We start from the raw sequence: 24,310 nt of genomic DNA, 5'->3' as shown, positions 1-24,310 counted from the left end.
CCTATCCCATTGGCCGTCCCTCGTCCCGCCCCGCGGCCGCCATTGGGCGCTGCGGCCGCCATTCGCGGTGTGGCCGGTCCGGGACCGGCGGCGGGGGGTCCCCGCCATGGCCCACTTCGAGACGCAGTACCAGCGCCTGGAGAGCTCCTCCACCGAGTCACCCCCCGGCGGCGGCGACCTGCTCGTCCACGTCCCCGAGGGCGCCAAGTGTGAGCGGCGGCACCACCACCGCGGGTTGGGGCCTGGCGGGGCCGCGGCCCGGGCCTGAGGGGAGCGGGGAGGGAGGCCGCGGGGACCGGCCGTCTCCGGGCTGCGGGGGCAGCTGCGGCCGGCCCCGGTGGCTGGGGACGGGGGGAGTACGCCCGGGACTGGGGGCCTGGGGGGAGGAGGTGGGGTTCTGCCCCAGGGGCACGAAAACAGGGTGTGCCGGAGGGTCCTTCACCCTGCGCTGCTCCTCCTTCAGCTCCCTGGCACCACATCGAGAACCTGGACCTCTTCTTCTCTCGCATATCCTTTCGCTGGGGCGGGATGCGCCCCGCCACCTCCTGGGCTCTGGCCGCTGCGGGGAGCGCTGGGCTTGGGGGAACCTGGAGCTGGGGCAGCCTCTGCCCCTTTCCTGAGGACACCACGCGACTCCAGAGGGGCTGGGGGCTGGCAGGCCCCCCATGCCCGTGGGGTGCTGGCACCCAGCACTGAGGGGACAGGCGGGTTCTTTCAGGGATCCTTGGCAGGGTGGTGGCATCATTGACTTGTAGTCACAATTAAAGCTTTATTCCCTTAAGAGGGTAGCATAGAATTTATAATCAGAATAGCGTGGGATTTCTGTAAGCAGAATCAGTGTGATACAATTTTATAAGTAGCATAGTACAAAATTTTAAAACACTGCTTGCCATACAGTTTCTAGTTACCTGGACTCTCTGCAGATCAGGTCAGGTCTTCATACGTGGTTTGCTGTCTCAGTATAACAATCATAATCTAGAGTCAAAAATCGTATAAAAGCATACGAGTCACCTAATCGTTGGAGGAAGCAGATGACGGCGGAGGTGTCCCTGGCCACCAGGGAGCCCTGGGTCTCACTGTCCAGCAGCAGTTTCGGTCCAAGTTCCCATTTAGGACTTGTAACTCCTTGATTTTGTGGACAGTGCCCTGGCGTTGTTACATTTCCCTGTTCTGTGACAGGTTCATCACCACCACCAGGCTGGCTGCGTGCCTGGGACCTTCAAGGCCAATAAGGAAGGGAGTAAGCAGCCTGGTGCCCAGGAATCTTGAGGCCACTGGGGAGGGGAAGAAGAAATCATTTTGGTTTGTCTTCTTGGTTCACAGGTCATTCAGGGTCCTGTGATCCCCTGAATCCCCTGATAATGAGGGAAAGGGAACTAATCCATGACATACTTGGTCACAGAGAATGCTGCTTGCCTTATAAAATGGCGTTAGTCAGACACAATACCAGGGGTCAGGAGCAGGGGGTACTGGTCACATGTGCTGGGGGTATTAAATGCATTTTTGCCTGTCTCTGTGCTGCCCTGCCCTGCCCTGCCCAGCCCACCCTTGTGTGGCTTGAGGGCATGCTGTGTTTCTGCACTGTGCTGGGACAGACCCCTCTGGGTATTGGGTGTGGGAAGAAAAGAGCTTGGATGGAACCAAGTCCTCTTATCCCAGCTGTGCTTTACCTGGGGAGAGTGTGTTTTCCTGCAGTGGAGCATCAGCTTGCTGATGACTAGGGATATGAGGGGGTTTCCATTGGTGGTGGAGGGACACTTTGCTGGGGAGCTGCAGGTGCCAGTGGACAGAAGCCTCTCCGTCCTTTGTCAGAGGGAAGGAGTCTCCAAACTGTTCTCCTTGACTGTAGCTCTCACGTCTATAACCTGCATCAGAAGAATGGCTTCACCTGCATGCTCATTGGAGAGATCTTTGAGCTCATGTAAGTGCAGGTTCCTCCTCTGTTGTGGCTGTGATAGCTGCTGGGGAACAGCTGCAGGAATCTGCTGAGCTCCTGCAGCTGGGTGAGCGGGAGGGTTCCCTTTACATTTGTCTTGTCTCCCCTTCATTAGGGTTTTCTGTACCCCAAACACGCATTCCACTTCAAGAAACTAGTGCTCTTGAGCTTTTCTGCTGCCATGGCTGTGGGAATGCATCTCCATGATACGTGACCCTCCCTCCTTTACATTTTGGGGGGTGGAAGGGCAATTCTCTCACACCTGCTCCATTTTTTCACAGGCAGTTCATCTTTGTGGTGGCATTTACCACCTTTCTTATCAGCTGTGTTGATTACGACATCCTTTTTGCCAACAAAGCAGTAAATCACAGCCAACATCCCAGTGAGCCCATTAAGGTGACTCTGCCAGATGCCTTTCTGCCTCCAAATGTCTGCAGTGCAAGGTAGGGGCAGCGGAAGGCATGTTAGTCACTGCTCTTGCTTTCTCAGGTACTCAGGGCACCTGCCCAGGCCTGCCTCCCTCTACTTGCCTCTTCTTCCTTGCAGAATCCAGGCAAACAGCTTCCTCATCTGCATCCTGGTGATAGCTGGGGTTTTCTGGATCCACCGGCTTGTCAAATTTATCTACAACATTTGCTGCTACTGGGAGATTCACTCTTTCTACATCAATGCCCTCAAAATCCCCATGGTAAGTAGCTGGGCCAAGGGCCACATACAGGGCTGCTAAGGGATGTGGGAGGCATTTGCTGAGTGGTGAGAAGCAGCTCACCTTTACTCCTCTCCAGGAGAGCTGTACTGAGCACTCTTCCCTCTGCTCCATAATTGCATAGGGCTCCTTTTGGTCTCTTCTCCAGCAGCCAACTTAGTGCGTGTTAACCCCTCTCTGCCCAGCCTGTCTCTCTGCCTGTTGGTACACGCCTCTGCCATCTGCCACACAATATGTTTATTCTTCAGTGTTGGCCTTTTCTGTGATGCCTTTCAACAGAGAAGGCACAAGTGAGGATATTCTTGTACCTCCCAGGGTTGTGGACAACATCATCTTCCTTGTTTACTGTGGGGAAACCGAGGCATGGAGCTGCCTAGTTGGTGATGGCCACTCTGCGTCAAAGACTGGGTTTGAGGCTTGCACATATAGCCTAGTCCAGAGTCCTTGCTCTGAGGGATGACATCAAAAGGTGTATGTGCGTCCTTTAAGGAGAGACCATGTCTTGAGAAAGGCAGGGTGAGCCAAAAGGCTCAACAGGTTCCTTCTGGGACACTGCTTAAGCCCCTTCCACTGTTCATGTCTCCCTGCTGACTCCAAATGGCAGTTCTGGGAGGATTCACGGGAGCCTGGAGCTGTGTTTGTGCATCCAAGGCAGCTGTGAGGTGTGTTTGTGCCTCTGAGGCAGCTGGTGAGCGAGTGGCTGGGAAACAGTTGTTAGTTAGAAACTAATCTAGGGGTACAGGGCACTGGGGCAAGTTATGGGGTTTGCTCGCCGCAGGCTGAAGCAGTGCAGGGAGGTGCCTTGTGTCCCAGTGTTGCACATGCCTCATCAGCACCCTGAGACGTGCGCTGGAACCTGCTGCCCCTAACGTTGCCACTTGCTCCCTTCCAGTCCACCCTGCCATACTATACCTGGCAGGAGGTGCAGGCCCGCATCGTGCAGATCCAGAAGGAGCACCAGATCTGCATCCACAAGAAGGAGCTGACGGAGCTGGACATCTACCACCGCATCCTCCGCTTCAAGAACTACATGGTGGCCATGGTGAACAAGTCGCTGCTGCCCATCCGCTTCCGCCTGCCCCTGCTGGGAGACACTGTTTTCTACACGCGTGGGCTCAAGTACAACTTTGAGCTCATCTTCTTCTGGGGACCCGGCTCCCTTTTTGAGAATGAGTGGAGCCTGAAGGCTGAGTACAAGCGGGCTGGGAACCGCCTGGAGTTGGCTGAGAAGCTCAGCACTCGTATCCTCTGGATTGGTATTGCTAACTTCCTCCTCTGCCCCCTCATCCTCATCTGGCAGATCCTCTATGCCTTCTTCAGCTATACAGAAATCCTGAAGCGGGAGCCGGGCAGCCTGGGTGCCCGCTGCTGGTCTCTCTATGGCCGCTGTTACCTCCGTCACTTCAATGAGCTGGACCATGAACTGCACTCACGCCTCAGCAAGGGGTACAAGCCAGCTTCCAAGTACATGAACTGCTTTATCTCCCCACTCCTCACCATCGTGGCCAAGAATGTGGCCTTCTTTGCTGGCTCCATCCTGGCTGTGCTCATTGCTCTCACCATCTACGATGAGGACGTGCTGGCAGTTGAGCACGTCCTGACCACTGTCACCCTGCTTGGGGTGGGCATCACGGTGTGCAGGTGAGGTGGGTCTGTGCTGCCCCTGTGCTCCTGGCAGGGCTGTGGGGAGCGGTGGGGCTGGCAGCCTTCCACACAAACATGCTCTTTGGTTGCAAGTGGACATGAATCTGCCCGGGTGAATGGCGGCATGGCTGAGGAGAGTCAGGGGCAGGCAGGAGAAGGGGGCAGTCGTAAGATATGACGGGTGTTGCTGGAGCTGTACAGGGCTGGGCTGGCAGGAAGGTTTGGGTTGGATGTGAAGGCTATGGGCGGAGCTGTGATACGGGCCGGTCACCCTGCCCTCTCAGGATGAGATCTCCCAGGAACTGAGGTGTGATGGTGTGGTGTTTCTGTGTCCTGTCCTACAGGTCTTTTATCCCTGACCAACACCTGGTGTTTTGCCCAGAGCAGCTGCTGCGAGTCATCCTGGCACACATCCACTACATGCCTGACCACTGGCAGGGCAATGCCCACCGCTATGAGACCAGGGATGAGTTTGCCCAGCTCTTCCAGTACAAAGCGGTGAGCTTGGCTTGCAGGGGGCTAGGACGGGGACTCGCCTCCATCCCTGCAGGGGGGAAAAGCTGCTGGAGAGCTGAGCAGCTCTTGGGCTGGCAGAGGAATAAGGCAGCTTTCTCAGAGACACCCTGCCTCAGAAGATGGGTTGGAGCTGGGGGCTGGCTTTGGGATCGAGGGTTTTCTGATATCCTTGAGCTTACGCTGAGCCCATCATCTCTGTGCTCAGGTCTTCATCCTGGAGGAGCTCCTGAGTCCCATCATTACCCCCCTGATCCTCATTGTCTGCCTGCGGCCCAAGTCCTTGGACATCGTTGACTTCTTCCGCAACTTCACTGTGGAGGTGGTGGGTGTGGGCGACACCTGCTCCTTCGCCCAGATGGATGTGCGCCAGCATGGCCACCCAGCGGTAGGTCCCGTGGGTGGTGGGAGAGCAGCCTGGGCTCCTCACTAGCATGCCTGGTCCTTCAGACCCATGAGATCCCATAACTCACCGCTCCTGGCAGCCCAGCCCAGCCATCTGCCTCCCTGCTGGGTGTCTGGGGCTGCCAACATGGGTCACCAGCCCCAGAAGGCTCTTGTGGCCCAGCTGTGATTATTAACTTGGTATTTTGTGAACCAGGCTTTGTAATTTTTTTATTTGATGTCCTTGCCTGTCTTCGCAATCAAGAGTCCTATGTCCTCCAGGGAGACGAAGGGGGATATTTGGACATTTACAAAGCGTGACTGCTGAGAGCTGACTCAAAGAAGCTGGGCTGCTTGGGCCCAGGGGAGAGGCAGCTTCAGGGAGATGGGAAGTATTTTCCATTATGTAAAGTCTAGTGCAGGGCAGGAAGGGGATCCATCTATTTCCTGTGCCTGGGAACTAGGTTGTTCAGGAAAGACTCCCTAGTGACAGGGCCATGAACTAAGAAGGGAGCGGACTCACTGTGGCAGGAAGCCTTTAAGAACAGTCATTTGTTGGCTGTAGTTGCTCCTACTGTGAGCTGGAGAGCACAAGACGAGGCTTTCGGCTGTGTATTTTGTGACTAGTCCCCATCTCTCCAGTTTCCTTGCAGCGATGCGTGTTCTGGGCGGGGAGGTTGAAGACGTTGTGCTTGCTCCTTCTTCCCCAGGCTGTGAACTCGTGTGGGGCTTCTGGTGTAGCAGCTGCTGCCATGGCCCAACTTATGCTGGGTGTTGCATGCTTTGCCCAGGCTGATTGCAGGATCCCAGGCCTGGTGGGGTATAAAGCAGATCCTGTTCCTCATTACCTGTCTGTGCTCTGCAGTGGATGTCAGCAGGAAAGACGGAGGCCTCCATTTACCAGCAGGCCGAGGACGGCAAGACGGAGCTGTCCCTCATGCACTTTGCCATCACCAACCCCAAGTGGCAGCCGCCTCGGGAGAGCACGGCCTTCATTGGCTTCCTGAAGGAGCGGGTGCACCGGGACAGCAGCGTGGCGCTGGCTCAGCAGGCTGTGCTCCCCGAAAACGCCCTCTTCAGCTCCATCCAGTCCCTGCAGTCAGAGTCAGAGGTGCCCAGGCTGGGGGGGGATGCGGGGTGTTCTTGGGGTGCTTGCTGGGTGCTGGCAAACTGATAATCAGGCCCTTTGGGTGATTTTGCCCTTGCCTGGGCTGTATCTGGGAATGCAAATGTGATAGACCAGCACTTGCTGGGACTGCTGCTGGGTTTCTAGAGAAGGCAGCAGGCTGTCCTGGGGCCCTGTGAGGTGGGAGAGGGGCTGACAGAGCTGGGGTGCCTCAGTGCTATGTCACTGGCAGGGATCAGGCCTCCAAGTCTGCACAGGACAGTGGTTCTCTACCTTTCAACTCTGCAGCCTCACAGCCTGATTGCCAATGTGATAGCAGGCTCCTCGGCACTGGGCTTCCACATGGGCCGGGACGGACAGGCCTCCCGCCATCTCTCCGAAGTGGCCTCGGCTCTGCGTTCTTTCTCCCCGCTCCAGTCTGCCCAGCAGCCTCCCAGTGGCTTCCAGATGGCAGCAAGGGATGGAGAGGGAGCCCAGCCTCGTGGTGCCAGTGCCATGACAGCCTCTGGGTGAGCTGCGGGCTGAAGAGGGGTGGCCGGACACCCTGCAAATTCCTTAAACCCTTGTCTGATTGCCATCTTATTGTCCTAGTTGCACAGTGGCATTTGTTTCTGCAGACTGGGACAGCAAGGGGCATGTTCATAAGCAGAGTTAGCGCCAGGTGCTTAGGCTGGCCCCAAAAGACAGTGTTGGGGTTCTGCTGTTCTCCTGTAGGTACCACAGTGGTGAGAAACCCCTGGTAGGGAAGAGGCAGTGCCATAGCAGGGCTGGTCACCTTGTGCATCTGGGGAGATGTTACAGAAAATCTGTTCCTACTCAGCCCAGGAGTGGATGTCGGCAAGCCTGACATTAGAGTAGAGAGGGGCTGGGCGGTGTGGGTGGCACCTGGGCTGCAAACACCTCTTGTGTGTCCCATGGCAGTGCCGACGCAAGGACCGTGAGCTCAGGGAGCAGCGCCTGGGAGGGTCAGCTACAGAGCATGATCCTATCAGAGTACGCTTCCACTGAGATGAGTCTCCATGCACTCTACATGCACGAGGTGAGCAGCCTGGAGCTGGGCCAGCTAGAGGGGTGCGGGGTGGGACTGGGGTGCCCTGTCTGGAGTGACTGGAATGCCAGTGTGAGTGAGAGCTGAGGCCAGTGTGTGTGCAGTGTTGGGGAGGGTGTGTTCAGGTGTCTGGGTTCTCCCACACAGCTGACTCACTCATGTTTTGGCCTGCAGTTGCACAAGCAGCATGCCCAGCTGGAGCCTGAGAGGCACACTTGGCACAGGCGAGAGAGTGATGAGAGTGGGGAGAGTGCTCATGAGGAGCTGGACGCTCAGCGGGGTGCCCCTGTCCCCATCCCTCGCTCTGCCAGCTACCCCTTCTCCTCACCACGGCAGCCTGCTGAGGAGACGGCCACGCTGCAGACTGGCTTCCAGCGGCGATATGGTGGCATCACAGGTAGGGGAGACAGGGCAGAGTTCTGAGCCCTGGGTCAAAGCCCCATAACTAATGCCCTCTGTGGGCTGGCACAAGCAGCCTTGCCTGTCCCTGAAGGCTGACAGTCCCCCAGGTAGCTAATCTTCTTCCTTGCCTCTCCTGCAGACCCGGGCACAGTACACAGAGCCCCATCACACTTTTCCCGCCTCCCTCTGGGAGGCTGGGCTGAAGACGGGCAGTCAGCGAGGCATCCAGAGCCTGTGCCAGAGGAGAGCTCAGAGGATGAGCTTCCACCACAGATCCACAAGGTAGGGATGAAGGCTGTGGCTGAGAGGGGCAAGGTGTACTCGGGATGCTGGGTTGGGGTGCTGGACAGCTGGTCCAGATAGTGCGACGTCCCTTCTCTGTCTTGCAGGTATAGCCTTGTAGGCTGGGGATCTCATGGGGGTTGCAGACTGGGAGCTGCCTGGGCAGCAGATTGTGGCATCAGCCTGATTCTTCTCCTGTCCCGAGTGGACAGGATAGTCCCGGGCTCCATTTTGTTGCCATCAATTGCCGAAGAGACAAAACTTCCAGGCTGGCGGCTTTGCGGTGGCACTTTTGTGTCCAGCCGTGTGTCAAGTCAACACCACTCTGACTCGTGGGGTGAATGCGTGTGTGAGTACATACATGTGTCTGTTCACATCTGTGTTGTCTGTGTTGGAGGATCACTGCAGAGCCTGCGAAAGGTGACATGACAGGACTAGCAGTGGGGAGCTGTGGACTGACTCGGATGTGGCAGCAGGAGCTGCTCTTTGAAGAGACGTGAGACGGCACCAGCTCCAGATGTCTGCCCAGAGCTGGGACCTGCCTCCGACGTGAAGGCAGGAGCTGCTGTGGGAGCTCTAGCTCAGCCTGTAGCACCACACCTGCCCTGCCTGTGGCCCTGGGGAGGTACCCAGGGCCATGTTCACCCTCCTGGAGAGTACCAACGTTGTGCTCTTCAGCCCAGAGCAGGACAGCAGTGGTGCAGTCACCCACCCCTCTGCCCTAGCTGCTGCTGGCAAGGGTAGGGGTGGGATCTGGAGCTGGTGGGAACAGCTCTGGCCAGGATCCAGGGATGCTGCAGCTCCCTAACTCCCATGACAGCTGATCTGTCCCCTGCATGCAAGGAAGGGTCAGTGGGGTCCCTGATGTCCCTCCCAGCTGGCAGTCTTTGTGCCATACCTCTGGGTTAGGGCAGCATCGTCCCTGCTGTGCAGCACCTGTGGGATACGAGCTGCTAGCAGGGTCTCTTTGGCACTGCAAGAGGGCCCAGGGTGGGGCAGCTGGCATCTCCCGGGAGTGCTTGCAGACCCACTTGGAGCCCACCCTGAAGGTCTTGTGCTCTGTGTGTTGGTTCCCTTCCCCTGGGGGTGATAAATGGCTTTTTCCCCATGCCCAGGCTGTGGTGCATTGGGTCTGTCTTCCTGATGTGGCTGTTTCTGCAGTATTGGGCCTTTCCCCTTCCCCAAGCAAAGGCTTTGTTGCATCTCACATATCACCCAGGGGCTCACAGCTCCTCCTTCCCTCCTGAAACCACCTGCTTGCAACATGCCTTCAGCTGCTGGGGAGACCATATACCAAGCAGCTGGCTCGTACCTGGGGGGGCAAGGAGGGGTGCCCTGAACCCAGAAGCAAGAGGCAGACCCAGCCCAGCCCTGGGGTGGTGGTGGGGGTAGATCAGGATTCTGCCTGTGCAGCGTGGCCTCGGGCAAGACCTTCCCACCATCGTTCTGGTTTCCATCTCCTCTCTTCCAGTGGCAGCTTGTGAGGATCTGCACCCCTGCTAACATCTGTCAGTCTTCACTTCCCCTCCCTTCCTCCCCTTGTTTCTGGTAGGGGCTGCTTGCTTTTGCCATGCCCTCTGCCAGCAGCACAGGCCCTCTGCCATCCCTGGAGCCCGGGGCTGCTTCTTTTCCCCTGCCTGGGTTGTCATCCGCTGCCCTTTGAGCCCGGGCTGGGCACATGCTGGTGAGCCGGCTGCTCCCAGCGCTGCAGGGGTGCGCACGCAGATAGCCAGGGTGTGAGCAGGGCCTGGGTGCCCACGTAGGGGCGGGCCCTTTGGGGATGGTGGGTTCCCTGCTGTGATGGGGTGGGACAGAGCGGAGCTGTGAGTGCTGTGGGTCTGTAAGAGACCAAATGGAGCATGCTAAAGCAGAGCTCAAGCTGGGGTCAGGTCTGAGCTGGGCAGGAGCTCTACAGACCTGGGTGCTGCTGGGGTCCTCCCACAGAGGAGCAGCTGCAATGACCTAAGAGCAGCTCCAGCTTGGGGTTGTCAGGGCATGGTTAAGGGAAACTTAAAGGACATTTCCTGGGAACCCAAGCTTTCCTGGGGCATCCCCTGGCACCTGGGCTGCTGCCCTGCATAGAGGTGAGCCTCCCCGGGGACTATGGGAGGCTGCGCCTGGCCTTCCTGGCGGGCTTGTCGCTGATCCCTAAACTCGGGCTGAAAGCTGGCGGTGCTCTGGGGCAGGGGGAAAGTGTGGGCCTATCCCTGGGCTGGCAGGAGGGACAGGCTGGGCGGGGAGCAGGCCCGAGTCCTTGCTGCATGTTGTGCTTGTGTTGTCGGTGTCCCATGTGCATGGCAAGCCACTCTTCATCGTGGGGTCCCCGGGGAGCGTGGTGTTGCCCGTCGCTGTACAGCTGTATAGCCGTCTAATAAAGATGGGCTGTATCATCCCTGCCTGCCTCTGTGTCTCCCTTCACCCTCCGGCTCAGTGCAGCCCACCCGGACCCGGCCACGGCGTGAAGGAACGAGCCGGTGCCTGTGATGGCGTCGGGAGGCTGCGAGGTGCCCGCCGGCTGCTCCTGCTGGGCCGGGAGCCCCGCAGCTCCGTCCCGGGGGCCGCGTGGGGGGAAGCAGGGGCTATATTTATCCCGGGGAGGGCAGCGCCGTGTCCTGCCTGACCTCTGCGGCGGGCCGGGGCGGCGGGGGGGAGCTATCGCGGTGCGGCAGGGCTGGGCTGGTGGCGGCGATAAGCGGGAGCGGGGCGCCTCCCCTAGGCCACCCCGCTTTGGCCCCCTCCCCGGGAGTTCGTCCCACGCCGCCCACGGCTCCCCCTTCCCACGCCATCCGCAGCTCCCCGGTCCCAGCCCTGCGGGGTGGGGGGGGGGGCGGTTATGGGGGGGACGCGGGTCCGTGCAGCCCGGGGCTGGGCACCGGGGCCCCGGCGGGGCCGGGGGATGCGGTGCCGGTGCTGGGAGGGCGCGCAGGAGCCCGGCGGTGCCGGCGCAGGGGCGGGGAGCGGGGCGGGGCGGAGCGGCGCCGGGGCCCGGCGGGCGGCGGGCGGTGGCGGCGCGGGGGGACCCGGAGCGGGCCGGGGCCGGCGGGCCCGGGGCAGGTGAGCGGACACGGGGCGGCGGGAGGGCAGCGGGGACCCGGCCCCTCTCCCCCGGAGCCGCCTGTCCCCGGGGCTGAGCGGCGCCGGCACCGCCGGGCATTGTCCCGGCGCGGCCCTGCCTCCCCACGCCCGCGTGTCCCTTGTCCTGCGCGTCGGTTTCCCCGTGCGTGTCCCCGCGTGTCCCCAGCCCTTGCCCTGGGGTTTCCCTGTGCATCCCCTTCACATTACTCTTCCCGTCCCGCAGTGTCACCGCATTGCCCCCATTGTTCCCCCCCGCCCAAGACCGGTCCCAGCACCCCACTTCCTTCCTATCCCTGTGGGCTCACTGCCCCCCACGTCCGAGTGCACCCCCAAGGGGAAGCCCCCTGCAGTGTTACACCCCCTCCCCCCCTCGGGCACTGACAGGCCCTGCAAAGTGGATCCTGGCTCGGTGGTCATGCTCATCCCCAGGCAAAGCTGGCCCTGCTTGCATGCATGCGTGTGAGCGCGTTGCATGCCGCGTGTCCCCTGTGTCTGTGTCCGGTGTCTGTTGACCCTGTCCCCACGAGTGCCTCCCCTCTGTCTGGCCATAACCATCCTGCCGCCAGTCCTTCGTTGCGGCTGTACCCAACAGCCCATCCTGAGCCCTTGCTCTAGACCCTCTTCTCTCCGCAGGCGGTGACCTGCCAGGATGGCGGTGCTGGGGGGCTACTGTGAGGGCAACGGCTCCATCGCCCAGGCCTGGGTCCAGCAGGGCTTCCAGCCCTGCTTCTTCTTCACGCTGGTGCCGGCCGTGCTGCTGAGCACCTGCCTGCTGCTGGGCACCCTGCAGTACGCCTGCTACGTCCGCTTCGGCCGCGCCATGGAGCCCAAGTACATCCCCCGCTCCCGCCTCTACCACGGCCAGGTCCTGCTGTCCCTGTTCCTCGCCCTGCAGCCCTTTGGCGGGCTGTTGTGGCAAGCAGGGGGGCTGGGACGCCTCTACGGGTACATGTTGCTGCACGCCTGCCTCTGGGCCCTCAGCTGGGGCTGCGCCGTTGCCCTCCTGCACCTGGAGCATACGCGGGTGCTGGCGCATGACCGGACACGGGGCCATGGCACCGTCCTCCTCCTCTTCTGGGCGCTGGCCTTCGCCGCTGAGAACCTGACCCTGGTGTGCTGGAGGAGCCCGCTGTGGTGGTGGGCGCTGGAGGACATCAACCAGAAGGTGGGCTGGGGGGCTGTGGGCAGGGAAGGGGGACAGGGCCCTTTGGTGGGGGGGGCTCTGGCATTGCAGTGCTGGGATGGGGTGTGCATGCCAGGCCCTGCCATGCTGATGGTGTGCACACTCCCAGGTTGCACCCACGCACCTGCTGCATGTCTCGGCCCTGAGCCCAGCTATCGCACATCTTCCCATGCCCCTATCTGGCTCAGCTCCTGCTTCGGCCTGGCCAAGCCCCAGGTGCAGAGGCCCGGGGGTGTCTGCCTGGTCCCCACAGCCCTTTACCCCCTGCTCCCCCCAGGGTAGGGGCACCCCAAGCCAGAGGGCACAGAGCCAGATGTGGCAGGGAGGATGGAAGGAGTCTGGGTGCTGCCTGAGGTGCTGTGCTCAGCCAGGGGTCCTGCTGAGCTGCGTGGGGTGTCCCTTCTCCCATGGCTGCACTGCACCCCATCCCTGTACCCCGCTTCTTGCCTGTCAGCTCATACTCATCCCATGCCTGGCCAGGCTGTGCTGAGGGCCGGCTGTGGTGCTGACCCCCTCGCTGTCCATCCAGGTGCAGTTCAGCTTCTGGCTGCTGCGTTACCTCAGCACGTTCATGCTCTTCATCCTGGGCCTGAAGGCTCCAGGGCTGCCCCGCAAGCCCTACATGCTGCTGGTCAACGAGGAGGAGCGGGATGTGGAGAACAGCCAGGTGAGTCCTGGGGCCAGAGCAGTTCGGAGGCAAGTCCGGGGAGGAGCTGGAGAGAAAATGGAAATACAGCTGCCCTGGGATCAGCATCTTCAGGAGACCCAGGAGGAGTGAGGTTTAGGGCTGCCCAAGCTCCCTGCCCACTCTCAGCGGGATGTGGCCCTGCTGGGAGGATGGAGTGGGGACCCTCAGAGGACGGGGCTGGTTTTCTCGGTGGGGTATTCCCCAGGGCTGTTGCCAGCTGGGCTGGGGTGCCGGGACAGTGACCTCTCACTCTGCTCTCCCCTAGCCGCTCCTGTCCGATGCAGGCAGGACCGCTTCCACCTGGAAGGATATCCGGAGGAAGCTGCGGCTGCTGGTGCCGTACATGTGGCCGAGGGGCAACCACCTGCTGCAGGGGCTGGTGCTGTTCTGCATGGCACTCATGGGGCTGGAGCGGGCCATCAATGTTTTTGTCCCCATCTACTACAAAAACATCGGTGAGGCACCTGGAGCTCGGTGTGAGGGGCTGCTCATGGCATCACCAAGTGCTGGGGGGTGTTGCGAATGACCTGGGGGCCTGCAGAAACCTGGCAGGAGCGGGGTCCAGGGGGTCAGGGACCAGTGCTGGGTGCTGGGGCTGGTTCTCATGGGGCACCCAGCAATGGTCCCTGCCCCTCTGCCCTGACCCTTGCCACCCTCTCCCCAGTGAACGAGCTGACTGAAGGTGCTCCCTGGCACACCCTGGTCTGGACTGTCTGCATCTACGTGGGGCTGAAGTTCCTGCAGGGTGGAGGTGCTGGTAAGGACCGCCAGGAAGGACGGGGTGCTGGGGAGAGACAGCGCAGGACACATTGTGCCAGGGCTGGGGTGGCCGGGGATGCCCTTACGCCCCCATTACTGCTGCTCTGTCTTGGGAACAGCAGTCAGGGCTGGTCCCGGGTTGGGAAAAGTGATGGGGCCGCATCCCAAATCCCTCTTTCCTAGCTGGGGTTTCCGAGCTGGCTGCATGCCTTGGTGGCACTGGTCGCTGCTGACTGTCCCATGGTGCCCCACAGGCTCCACCGGCTTCGTGAGCAACCTGCGCACCTTCCTGTGGGTGTGGGTGCAGCAGTTCACCAACCGGCAGGTGCAGGTGCAGCTCTTTGCTCACCTGCATGGCCTGTCCCTGCGCTGGCACCTGGGGCGTCGCACCGGTGAGGTCCTGCGCAGCGTGGACCGGGGCACCAGCAGCATTAACAGCCTGCTCAGGTCAGAGTGTGCCTGTGGCGGGCAGGGGGTGGCTGGGCAGCCCCACCGGGCTGGGCTGATACACCATCCCCCTTCTTGCCCCCAGCTACATCGTCTTCAGCATCATCCCCACCATTGCGGACATCATCATTGGCATTGTTTACTTCACCTCGGTCTTCAGCGCCTGGTTTGGCCTCATCATCTTTGTGTGTATGAGCCTCTACCTGAGTGAGTGGGGGGTCAGGGTGCAGGGGTGCCATGCCGGCATCTGGGACAGTGGGCACCTACTGACACAACCCAATCCTGCCCGCAGCTCTGACCATCTTCATCAGCGAGTGGAGGACCAAGTACCGGCGAGACATGAACACACGGGACAATGAGGCCAAGTCCCGGGCTGTGGACTCACTCCTCAATTTTGAGACGGTACTGCCGGTGGTGGGGGTGTCACTGAGTACTGCCTGGCACGGGGGGGGCTGATCCGGGCCCTGACCCTGGCTTTCCGTCCTGCAGGTGAAGTACTATAATGCGGAGAGCTACGAGGTGGACCGCTTCAACAATGCCATCATCAAGTACCAGGTACGGGGCACTCAGCACCAGTGGGGGAGTTCAGAGGGGGGAAGGAGCCAAGCCTCATGGGCACCTGCGGGGAGGATGGAGCTCACCATGGGTCTGGTTTGGAGGTGGCAGCATCCCAGAGGACCTTGCCTCTTCCAGGTCTCGGAGTGGAAGGTCAGTGCCTCGCTGGGCCTCCTCAATCAGACCCAGAACATGGTCATCGGCCTGGGGCTGCTGGCGGGGTCCCTGCTCTGCGCCTACTTCGTCACCGAAAACAAGCTGCAGGTACGGCTGATGCCAGCCTGCCCGGGGTGGGGCCCAAGGGCTGGTGGTGATGGGCACCTCTCCCCTGTCCCTTCCAGGTGGGGGACTTTGTCCTTTTTGGCACTTACATCATCCAGCTCTACACGCCACTCAACTGGTTTGGGACTTACTACAGGTAATGCTGGGAGATGTGGGGGTGCCTGGGGTCCCCCTCCCCATGAGTGCCTGGGTTGGGATGTGCACTCCCAAAGCCTTCCCTCTGGTCTTTGCCCCTTCCAGGATGATCCAGAACTCCTTTGTGGACATGGAGAACATGTTTGAGCTCTTCCATGAGGAGCAGGAGGTGGGTGCCACCTTCCCGGACCCTGCTCCCTGGCACGGCCCCATGGTCCTGCCCTGGGGAGGGGCTGGCTCTGATGCCACGTCTCACCCTTCGGCAGGTGAAGGATGCGGTGAACGCTGGCAACCTGCGCTTGGAGACCGGGCGGATCGAGTTTGAGAATGTGCACTTCAGCTACGTGGATGGGTACAGTGCGGTGGGCATGGGGTGGCAGGGTGGGACAAGTCAAGTTGTGGGGTGTGGCACAGGGACACGGGGCAGGGGAGGTGGCCCTGAGCTCCTCTCCATCTCCCTCTCTCAGGAAGGAAATCCTGCAGGATGTCTCCTTCTCTGTGATGCCCGGGCAGACCCTGGCCCTGGTGAGAATGGGACCTTGGGTGTGGGTTCACTGCTGGAGGGTGGGATGGGGCTGGGAAGTACAGGGGTGGGAGGGACAGACCCCCAACGGGACCTGGTCTCCAGCAGCGGGGACCCTCTGGTCTCAAGTCACACTACCTTCACGTGCAGGTGGGACCTTCAGGTGCAGGGAAGAGCACCATCATCCGCCTGCTTTTCCGCTTCTATGACGTGCGGAGTGGCTGCATCCGCATTGACGGGCAGGACATCTCCCAGGTGAGGGTGGGAGTCCTGCAGGGGCCAGTGTGGGGGGGCACACCAGCTCCTCTGGATTTTGTAGCACTGCTTGGTGCAGGCACTGGCATCTCCCCGGGAAGGTGTGAGGCACACAGCCCCACAGCCCATTTGAAGGCTGGTGCCTGTGCCAGGAGTGGGCCCCCTGGGCTGAAATGGTGGAGACTGGCCAGGGCTCCCTGGGTAGGGCCAGGGCACTGCAGGGTCCCCCCCACCACGGGGCGGATGCAGCTGAGCCTGTGCTCCAGAGGGCACCTTGGAGCAGGTACTCTGTGAGGAGTGGGGTGTTCGGCTCACAGTGGAGGGGTAGGATTGGATTTTGGGGGGGGGGTGTGTCTCTGGGTGGGGGTGTGTCTCTGGCTGAGCACTCACCCCCTGCTTCCCCAGGTGAAGCAGGCGTCGCTGCGCACTCACATCGGGGTGGTGCCCCAGGACACGGTGCTCTTCAACGACACCATCGCCAACAACATCCGCTACGGACGGGTCCTGGCCACCGACCAGGAGGTGCAGGAGGCAGCCCAGGCTGCTGACATCCATGACCGCATCCTTTCCTTCCCTGAAGGTGAGACCCCCGTGGCCCCCTCCTTGCCCTCCCCTGCTGTCCTGAGGTCCCCCATGACCTTGTAGTTGCCCTCACGGGTGTCCTTGGATGACATCCCCCATGGGGGCACCTGTGCGACCCTGTGCCTTGCTTTGCCTCTCCCTGCCATCTCTCCAGGGCTAAATCAGTCCCTGGGCAGGGATGGGCTGAGGCTGCGCCAGGTGGCTGCGTGGTCCCGGCAGGAACGCCCTCCGGGCAGCAGGGCCCCAGTCCCCGTCTTGGAGGACACCAGTGCAGTATGTTCCTGCCCTTGTGCCTGCAGGATACAACACCCAGGTGGGGGAGCGGGGACTGAAGCTGAGCGGGGGGGAGAAGCAGCGCGTCGCCATTGCACGCACCATTCTGAAGGGTCCCCGCATCATCCTGCTGGATGAGGTAATGGCTGCAGCCCCCAGCCCAGCCTTGCCCTGCTCTGCAGCAGCCCCTGCCCCAGTGGCTGTCTGTGCTGCTCATGTCCCTCCCCTACGTCCTACCTCTCCCACAGGCCACGTCTGCGCTAGACACAGAGACTGAAAGGAACATCCAGGCCTCCCTGGCCAAGGTCTGCGCCTACCGCACCACCATCGTTGTTGCGCATAGGTAGGGATGGGGAAAGGGTTGATCTGGGAGGTGCTGAGCTCTCCCAACTGGCCAGGCCCCCGCAGAGGGACTTGCAGCTCTGTCCTTCAGCCTGGGAGGTGACAGTCCCTGTGATTGTGGCTCCTTGCACTGTGCAAACCCCTGTCCCAGGCCCTCTCCCCTCTGAGCCAGGATAACACCCTGCCTTCCCCTGCAGGCTCTCCACCGTGGTGGGTGCAGACCAGATCGTGGTGCTCAAGGATGGGCGTATTGTGGAGCGAGGGAGGTGAGCATGGGGGGAGGGCTTAGTGCTGCCTGCCCATGAGGATCCCCTCCCTGGCTCTGGGGCCAGCTCGGGACCTTGCACCCCCGTACTCTCCCCACAGGCATGAGGAGCTGCTGCAGAAGGGTGGTGTGTACGCTGGCATGTGGCTGCAGCAGCAGGCCGGGGATGAAGGTGAGAGCAAGGAGCGCCACACTGAGAAGCCCCCGGGCAGCAAGAAAGGGCCTTGAGCATGGCTGGGGTCTCTGCTGTGACACGGACCCAGGGCCCAGGCTGCCACGCTGCCAGGAAGCTCGTTTGCCAGCTGCAGGCCAAGGCCCCGCACGCCCTGGGAGCTGCAGGGCCTGGGTTGGACACTCCACTACATTTGTACATGTTTGTTTTGCTGTTGTGTAGTTTCTTAAACCAGGTCCTTCCCAGCTCTGTGCCTGTGTGCTCTGGGCAGGGTATGTGCATGCAGGACCCTCATGTGGGGGGTGCCGTGCTCCGGGCAGGGGCAGGCAGGGTTACTGCCTGTGCCCTTGGCTAGACCAGCAGCTCTGCCATGGGGCTGAGCTCCTTGGGCTCAGGCAGGTAAGGAGTAGAGCAGGCTGTCACCACCTGCCCCATCCCTGCACAGAGGGGTGAGCATGGCAGGGGGCTGCACTCCAACGGCAAAGGACGGAAGAAGCAGCAGCACATCTGCTGCCTGCTTCATGCCCACGTGCCCCATCCACAGAGATGCACCGCTTTGGGCTGGACACCAAGCAACCGCTCCCCCAGAGCGCCTCTGTACCTTGTGCTGTGCTTTTATTTTCTCCCAAGCAGCACTTTGATGAGTCTCAGCATTCCCTCAGCCTAGACTGAACCCACCTCCCGCCCCAGGGAGGCACTGCCAGCAGATGCCCTTGTCCTCAGCTGTACCCTGCTGGGCCTGGGACAGCTTGGCCCTGTGCAGAACAAGGCACAGCCCTACAGGCAGGAGTGGTGCCGGCAGGAAGGCTCAGGAGCAGCTGGGAAAGAAGCACCACTCTGCACGGCTGCAGGCCTCCTTGCAGGAAGCCAGCAGGGCAAGTCCCCGCCCCGCCCTTCCCCCAGGCATCAGCTCCCCCTCCAAACACCAGCAAGGAAGGGCTGGCTCCAGGCTCAGGGCTGTATTTGAAAGAAGGTATTCTGTGCTGCTGCTCCCCAGGAGGGGATCCCCCACAGCACAGCTGTGAGGGAGGTGTTCCTGCCCCAGCAGCATAGAACAGGGCCCTGGGATAGTTTAGGGCAGCAGAGGAGCAGCCAGCAGCAGGAAGACGGCTGCAGTCCTCCCACGTGAGGCACAGTCAAGTCACTGCTGAAGTTACTCTTCAGTTAATGGCCCTTGTTAAATTAAACGAGAAAGAAAACAGCTCCACTCAGTCTCAGAGGGGTCCTGGGCCCCAGATGACCTGGGTAAGGCCCAACATGCTCTTGTGCATGCAAACAGGAGGGGAAGCACTGAGGGCACAGGGAGTGGGGAAGGGGCTGCCTTCACACTGCTGGGAGGCCACACATTCAGCTGTGCCATGCCTGTGCAAGAGGCTGTCCCAGCCACAGTTGCTCTTTGCTAAGGGGCTGGCAGAGCCCTCCCTGGAGCTCAAAATCCAGTCCCCCACTACTGCAGCAGGCAGCTGCATCCTGGCTGTACGTCTGGGCATGCAGAGACGTCCCCAGGCAGCCCTTTCCCTCCAGGTTGGCTCTGACCTCACCCCACAGTCTCAGCAGTGCTGGGACACAGCTGCGGCAGGTGTGGCTAAGTGCATGGCCTGGGCTGCTGCTTGCTTTGGTCAGTGTGCTCAGCCTCGTCCTACAGTCTTCACCTCTCCAGGAGCATCAGCAATTTGCTGCACCAATTTTATACAGGTACTAGGGCTGAGTTGTCAGTGTGTGTTTGGTGGCTCGCTTACAGCCCCCGCGGAGGTGCACCGTCCTTGGCGAGGGGCTCTGGTTGTCAATGTCCAGGCCAGAACTCCACAGCATCCACGAGAGGCCAGAGCTGTTTCTCAGGGCACAAGCAGGATCCCACGTCCACTGGCACACCCTGCCTCGCCTGCCTACGACATGCTGCAGTTTGATGGCTTTGAACCGTGTGCCTGTAACAGGAAGAATCACACAGTGAGCAAAGGAAGATGGGCTTCTTTCTTTGTCCTACCAGGGGGCACATCCAGTGCTCAAGTCCCCAGGGCTGTGTACTTGGCAGTGACGCTGCCACTGCCCCAGGCCTGGCTGCTTTCCTGGTGAGAAAAGTGACCGTCTGGGCAGAGCCCAGAGGAAGCAGAACCCAGGGAAGATGCCACCATGACACAGCCAGGCTGGGATCAACCCCACCACAGCACAGAGCCTACAGCCAGCCTCACTCACCTGCCGCTGCGATTGCTGGTACTCGGCTTCGCTCGCTGACAGCGCCTGGGCCAGTGCCAGATCCTCCTCCTCCTGCGTGCTGCTGGGGACAGCAGTGCATTGTGTGCCTTGGCCTCCCCCAGCGCTCAGAGCCCTTCGGGGTGGCAGGATCTCCTGTCACCGCAACCCTCCAGGACAGCTAAGGGCAGGGAGCAACTGATGATCACCCTGAACAAGCCAGGGGCTGGGGAGGGACCAGAGGATCCAGCTGGGGCTGGCAGCCACCACCCTGAGCCAAGGAGAACCGTGTTAACTCCAGTCTGTTGGACAGTGCTTTTAGCAGCACCAGGCAATGCACCCAAGGACATGGGCTCCTGGGTGTCCTCTGTGAACACCCCTACTCCACCTCTGTCACGCTCTAGCCATGTCCATTAGCTGACAAGTGGTCAGACAATGGTTTGCCCTACTCTGTGCTGTCAGTCACTGTCCCCTCTCAGCACCCCAGAGGGCTTGCTTGCTGAACCGAGCTCTGAGATGGCTCTGGACTCTTCCTTCCCCACCCCACCCCCTGCCCCGTCAGCCACATAGAAGCATCATCCAGAGCCACGTGCTGAGAGGAATGTCATCCCAGAGCCACATGACTCTGCCCCGGGCACCTCTCGCATGTAGGCTGGGGATGTGACACCATGTGTCCCTGAAACATACCTGGGTGGATGTGCTGAGCTGTGCGCTGACTCTGCCAGGGACATCTCCAGAGCTCGCTGCAGGGCCTCTTCCTCACTCTGAAACAAAGCATCTCATCACCAGCTTGGCTGAGATGGCAGGAAGTAGCACTGAGGGACATGCAGTAGGCACAGTCTTGCCTGGCCAAGGGTGGGTACACCTCCCCTCTCCAAGGCCAGACACAGCCAAGGTGAAGGCCTTGGGCTCAGGACAGACCTGAAGCTTGCTCTCCCCATGCCCAAGGAAGTGCAGCCCTGCCTACCAGTGCACGGAGCACGCTAAGAATGCCAGTGGGAAGCAGCTTCCAATCTCCTCCTCTGCCCTTGCCTTGCAGAACAGAAATACAACACCCAGGGAAAACAGCCAGCACATGTTGTCCATTTGGGAAAGCTGAGCACCAAGCACAGCCGAGAGCTGCCATTCGCAGGCAGCAGAGCAAACTCTGGTGCCCCACTGAGTGTCCAGGATCCCCGTTTGCCAGGGAAAGCCCACTTGGGGAGCACCACAGTCACCTAAAGAGCACAGGTTACAAAGCAGTTGCTGCAGTAGCTCCCCAGGGAACAGGAACCACCCAAAACCACCCAAAATACCCAGCCCAGGCCACTCACCAGCCCATTCTGCAGCATGACAGCTGGAGGGGAGGTGCTGGGAGTCTGCAACGCAGCTGCTCTGCCTCCTCTGCAAACAGAAGAGCAGCTGGGTTATGATCAAGGCAGGGAGCCCTGGTATGAGTACGCAGCCCTGCCAATGCACAAGAAGCATCCCACACAGGGAGCCAAGCTGGGCCTAGTCGTGCCCACCTCATAATTCTGAGTTAGGCTGTCACCATACCTGGCAAAGGCTGGAGAAGAGGGGTTGTTGGCTGGCTGGGCAGCTCCACTGCTTGATGCAGCAACCGTTCTGGAGGATGCCTGGGCTCTCGCAACTGCAGCATGCCTAGGACAGACAGGATGCAACTGCTTTACCATTGTGGGCCATCCCTGGGCACTGAAAACGCAGGGAGGTGAAGCTGGGTAAGACACCTCCCTGGCATCCACCTCCCTCTCATCCTCCCATGTAGTGGGTCAGCCACATCCAAGAGTTTCAAGTGCCATTTCTTTCCTCAGAGCACTGTGCCAGGATAAGCAGAAATCATCAGCTACAAAATAAGGGACCGGGCAGGGAAGCAAGAACAAAACAAACAGCCCACGGGCAGTACCATCGGCTTTTGCTGCAGGAAGGAGAGACTACGTGTAGAGCTGCACTGACTCTACAAACCTGAACACTGCTGGAAGACACCCTGGCACAGGGGGCAGGGAGTGAGAGAATGCAGCTGTCCCAGACAATGGGCTAGGAGGAGCTCGACTTCTTCCTTGTCACTCCTCTGACAGCACAGCCCTGTCCCTGTCAGCCCATCTGTCCCCAGGCCCTCACCCTGCTTTGGAGAGGGGACGCCCTGCCCCACTGCAGTCGTGGTCCAGGGGGTGCCGGTGCTTGAGGCAGTAGTTCTTGTGGCACTGGTCACAGATCACCTTCATCATCTCTTTCTGCCTGCAGCCAGGCTTTAAACACTTATTGGTGAATATCTGAAAGACAACATGGCGGCGGTGGAAAGGCAACACACCCGGCAGGGCTGGGGCTGTCCCCTCCCACCATACCAGGCCCTGGGCACTGGCCAGCTTTCTCTTCCAGTGCCACTTCTGTGGGGATCTGGAGTTTGTCTCTGACTACTAGTTTTCTTTTATTAGTAATTCACTATGGCTTCAGCCTCCACAGACAAGGGTCTCCATGATGACAGAATCACAGCAGGACAGACTGACTTGCCCAAGGATTCCTGCCTGCCCTGCCAGGGTGGCGTGGACAGCCCAGAGCCCTCCAGCTGCCACTGGGCTGGATTCCTGCAGGGCCAGCTCCCTGCAGCAATTTCCTCTCCTAGCAAGAATGGGCAGCTAATACTGATTGTATCTTCCTAATGGCAGTTTCTCATCCTCATCCTACCTTTCCCCATGTTCCATGCGGCTGCTCAGCCCCACCCCATCACTATCTCAGCCCCAGACTGACACCACAAAGCCCTGCAGATGCGTATGCCTCCAGTTCACCAACCCTTCCTGCCCTCGGCCTGTGCAAACAGAGCGAGCACCGGGGCAGAGCTGGGTTGTGTGTTGTTTTCATCCCACCCCCAGGCTTTGGCAGGGACCTAGAGGAGCTCAGCGGTGAGATGGAGAGCGCTGGGTTCCTACCTTGCGCTTGCGCTGTGCGGGGTCGGACTTGCAGTCACGGTCAATGTGCTCACCCACCACAACATCTGGCATCTCCCCCCGCCTCACGGGAACCGGGGTGTTGCAGAGGGGACACACAGGGACCTGCACATCCTGCAGACACAAGAAAAGGGGGCCAAGAGCATGTAGCTGGGCAACCTCAAGTGCTGTACGGCCATCTTCCTCCCTTTCAGGATCTGCCTGCCACGGCAGATCCTGCATCACCTGTGGTTTGAGATCCTGCTCACCACCCTTTAAAGAGCTTGCTGTTTCTGACCCAGCAGCTGCAACAGGCGCACACAGACTCTCTGGGAAGGGAAGGCAGCAGGGCTGGGTATGCCCAAACCATTTCACCCAGTGGCAGAGGCTGGGCTGGAAGTTTGCAGCACTGGGATCCAGATCCTGGCTTTCAGGGATGCCTCCAGACTCAGGGCACGTCTCAAGGGGGACTGCCCAAGTGGCCAAAGAAGTCACAGATTATTCTGATTGCTAGCTAGGAATGCTCAGCAGCTCCATGCACGAGGCTGGGTTACACCTCGTCTCCATGCTTACCTTCTTGTAGGCAGAGGTGCAGTCATGCTGGGCGTAAGCGATGTGGTCGGTGCAGAAGATCTGTTCGCAGGCGTCACACTTCAGGGGGAGGAAGTCTGGTGGCGGGGAGACGCAGCGGGCAGAGAGTGGGGAGACGTCAGGCCCGGGGGCCTCCCTGACCCCAGGGAAGCCAAGAGCTCCCCTCTCCTCCAGCTCCTGGCACGGGAGCACAAGGGCTGTGGGTCTGTAGCTACGTCTTTGAGACTACCTAGGGCTCATCCTCAAAACATGCCCTTCCCGGTTCAGGAGTAGCACCCTGAAATCCCACCGGGCTCCCCGGGGGCTGCCGGCCTCAAGCCGGCGGTGAGCAATGCCGCCACCAGGGCTCACCCACCCGGGGCCGCCGTCGTGGGCCCCAGGGGAAGGAAGGACGGGACCCCTGGGCGCACCGCCGCGTCCCGCCCCGCAGCCCGGGGTGCCTGCCTGCTCCCTGAGCCGCCGTCCCGGTGGTAAGAGCCCCGGGCTACCGGCACCGGCGGCCAGTTCCACCCTGGCGGGTGGGACAAGGAACCTGCGGGCGGACGGAACGACCGAAGACCGCGGCCGCCCCACGCCCCTCGGCCAAGGGCAGAGCGACCCACCCTCCGCCGCACGGAGCTCCGCCGAGGCCGTGCGGGACGGTCCCCGCCGCTAGGCCCGGGCCTGCGGCCGCCGAGGGAAAGCAGGAGCAGGGCTCGGCCGCCCGGTACCCCCCTCCCCGCCGTTCCGCCGCCCCTCCGGCCCTCACCCAGGCGCTGGCAGGCAGGCCAGGAACAGTGGGCACCCAGGTCCGGGAACTCCATGGCGGCCCCGCACCTCCGGCGGCTCCGCGCCGCGCCCACTTCCGCTTCCGGCACGGCGTCGTGGGAGGCGGAGCCACCCCCCCGCCGCACCTCCCACGGAGCGAGGCCACCCATAACCACGCCCCTCCACAAACCCCGCCCCGCCCACGGGGCCCCGGCCAGAGGTGAGACTACCCACGCAGGGCAGCCGACTTTGGGGGGATTTCCCTCCATCCTCCTCCCCCTGTT

The 24,310-nt window shown here is 60.9% G+C and overlaps 3 protein-coding genes across 5 annotated transcripts; 2 read left to right on the top strand and 1 right to left on the bottom strand.

Moving 5' to 3' along the window:
- Positions 1-39: 39 nt before the first annotated feature.
- ATG9A (autophagy related 9A) lies at positions 40-10,433 on the top strand. Its single transcript, XM_075093225.1, has 14 exons — positions 40-209; positions 464-507; positions 1,857-1,921; positions 2,218-2,379; positions 2,483-2,624; positions 3,535-4,283; positions 4,631-4,784; positions 5,008-5,187; positions 6,049-6,294; positions 6,598-6,818; positions 7,231-7,348; positions 7,532-7,754; positions 7,899-8,041; positions 8,149-10,433. Exons 1-14 carry the CDS (start codon positions 107-109, stop codon positions 8,152-8,154), a joined length of 2,556 nt encoding a protein of 851 aa, XP_074949326.1. The 5' UTR covers positions 40-106; the 3' UTR covers positions 8,155-10,433.
- A 573-nt stretch (positions 10,434-11,006) lies between these two features.
- On the top strand, positions 11,007-17,822 carry ABCB6 (ATP binding cassette subfamily B member 6 (LAN blood group)). The gene is made up of 20 exons (XM_075093224.1): positions 11,007-11,095; positions 11,750-12,281; positions 12,829-12,966; positions 13,253-13,442; positions 13,652-13,744; positions 14,001-14,193; positions 14,279-14,400; positions 14,486-14,595; positions 14,683-14,748; positions 14,887-15,012; positions 15,090-15,166; positions 15,271-15,334; positions 15,432-15,517; positions 15,633-15,690; positions 15,839-15,943; positions 16,349-16,523; positions 16,825-16,937; positions 17,047-17,141; positions 17,338-17,406; positions 17,507-17,822. The coding sequence occupies exons 2-20, from the start codon at positions 11,766-11,768 to the stop codon at positions 17,631-17,633; spliced, it is 2,523 nt and encodes an 840-aa protein (XP_074949325.1). The 5' UTR covers positions 11,007-11,095; positions 11,750-11,765; the 3' UTR covers positions 17,634-17,822.
- Positions 17,823-18,173: 351 nt separating this feature from the next.
- Positions 18,174-24,241, bottom strand: ZFAND2B (zinc finger AN1-type containing 2B). 3 transcript variants are annotated; one of them, XR_012660607.1, is made up of 9 exons: positions 24,028-24,241; positions 23,262-23,356; positions 22,692-22,823; positions 21,886-22,037; positions 21,304-21,408; positions 21,081-21,150; positions 20,455-20,531; positions 19,771-20,038; positions 18,174-19,502 (listed from the first exon to the last, which is right to left on the bottom strand). XR_012660607.1 is itself a non-coding variant. In XM_075093221.1 (9 exons), exons 1-9 carry the CDS (start codon positions 24,194-24,196, stop codon positions 19,464-19,466), a joined length of 921 nt encoding a protein of 306 aa, XP_074949322.1. In that variant the 5' UTR covers positions 24,197-24,233; the 3' UTR covers positions 18,174-19,463. The 3 variants fall into 3 exon arrangements, 2 of the variants coding, with proteins under 2 accessions (XP_074949322.1, XP_074949323.1); XM_075093221.1 differs by having other exon boundaries at positions 19,771-19,852; positions 24,028-24,233; XM_075093222.1 differs by having other exon boundaries at positions 19,771-19,849; positions 24,028-24,227.
- Positions 24,242-24,310: the final 69 nt, after the last annotated feature.

The sequence above is a fragment of the Phalacrocorax aristotelis genome, chromosome 5, assembly GCF_949628215.1.
Source record: "Phalacrocorax aristotelis chromosome 5, bGulAri2.1, whole genome shotgun sequence".
Classification (NCBI taxonomy): domain Eukaryota; kingdom Metazoa; phylum Chordata; class Aves; order Suliformes; family Phalacrocoracidae; genus Phalacrocorax; species Phalacrocorax aristotelis.
This window is presented reverse-complemented; position numbering and strand designations above follow the sequence as displayed.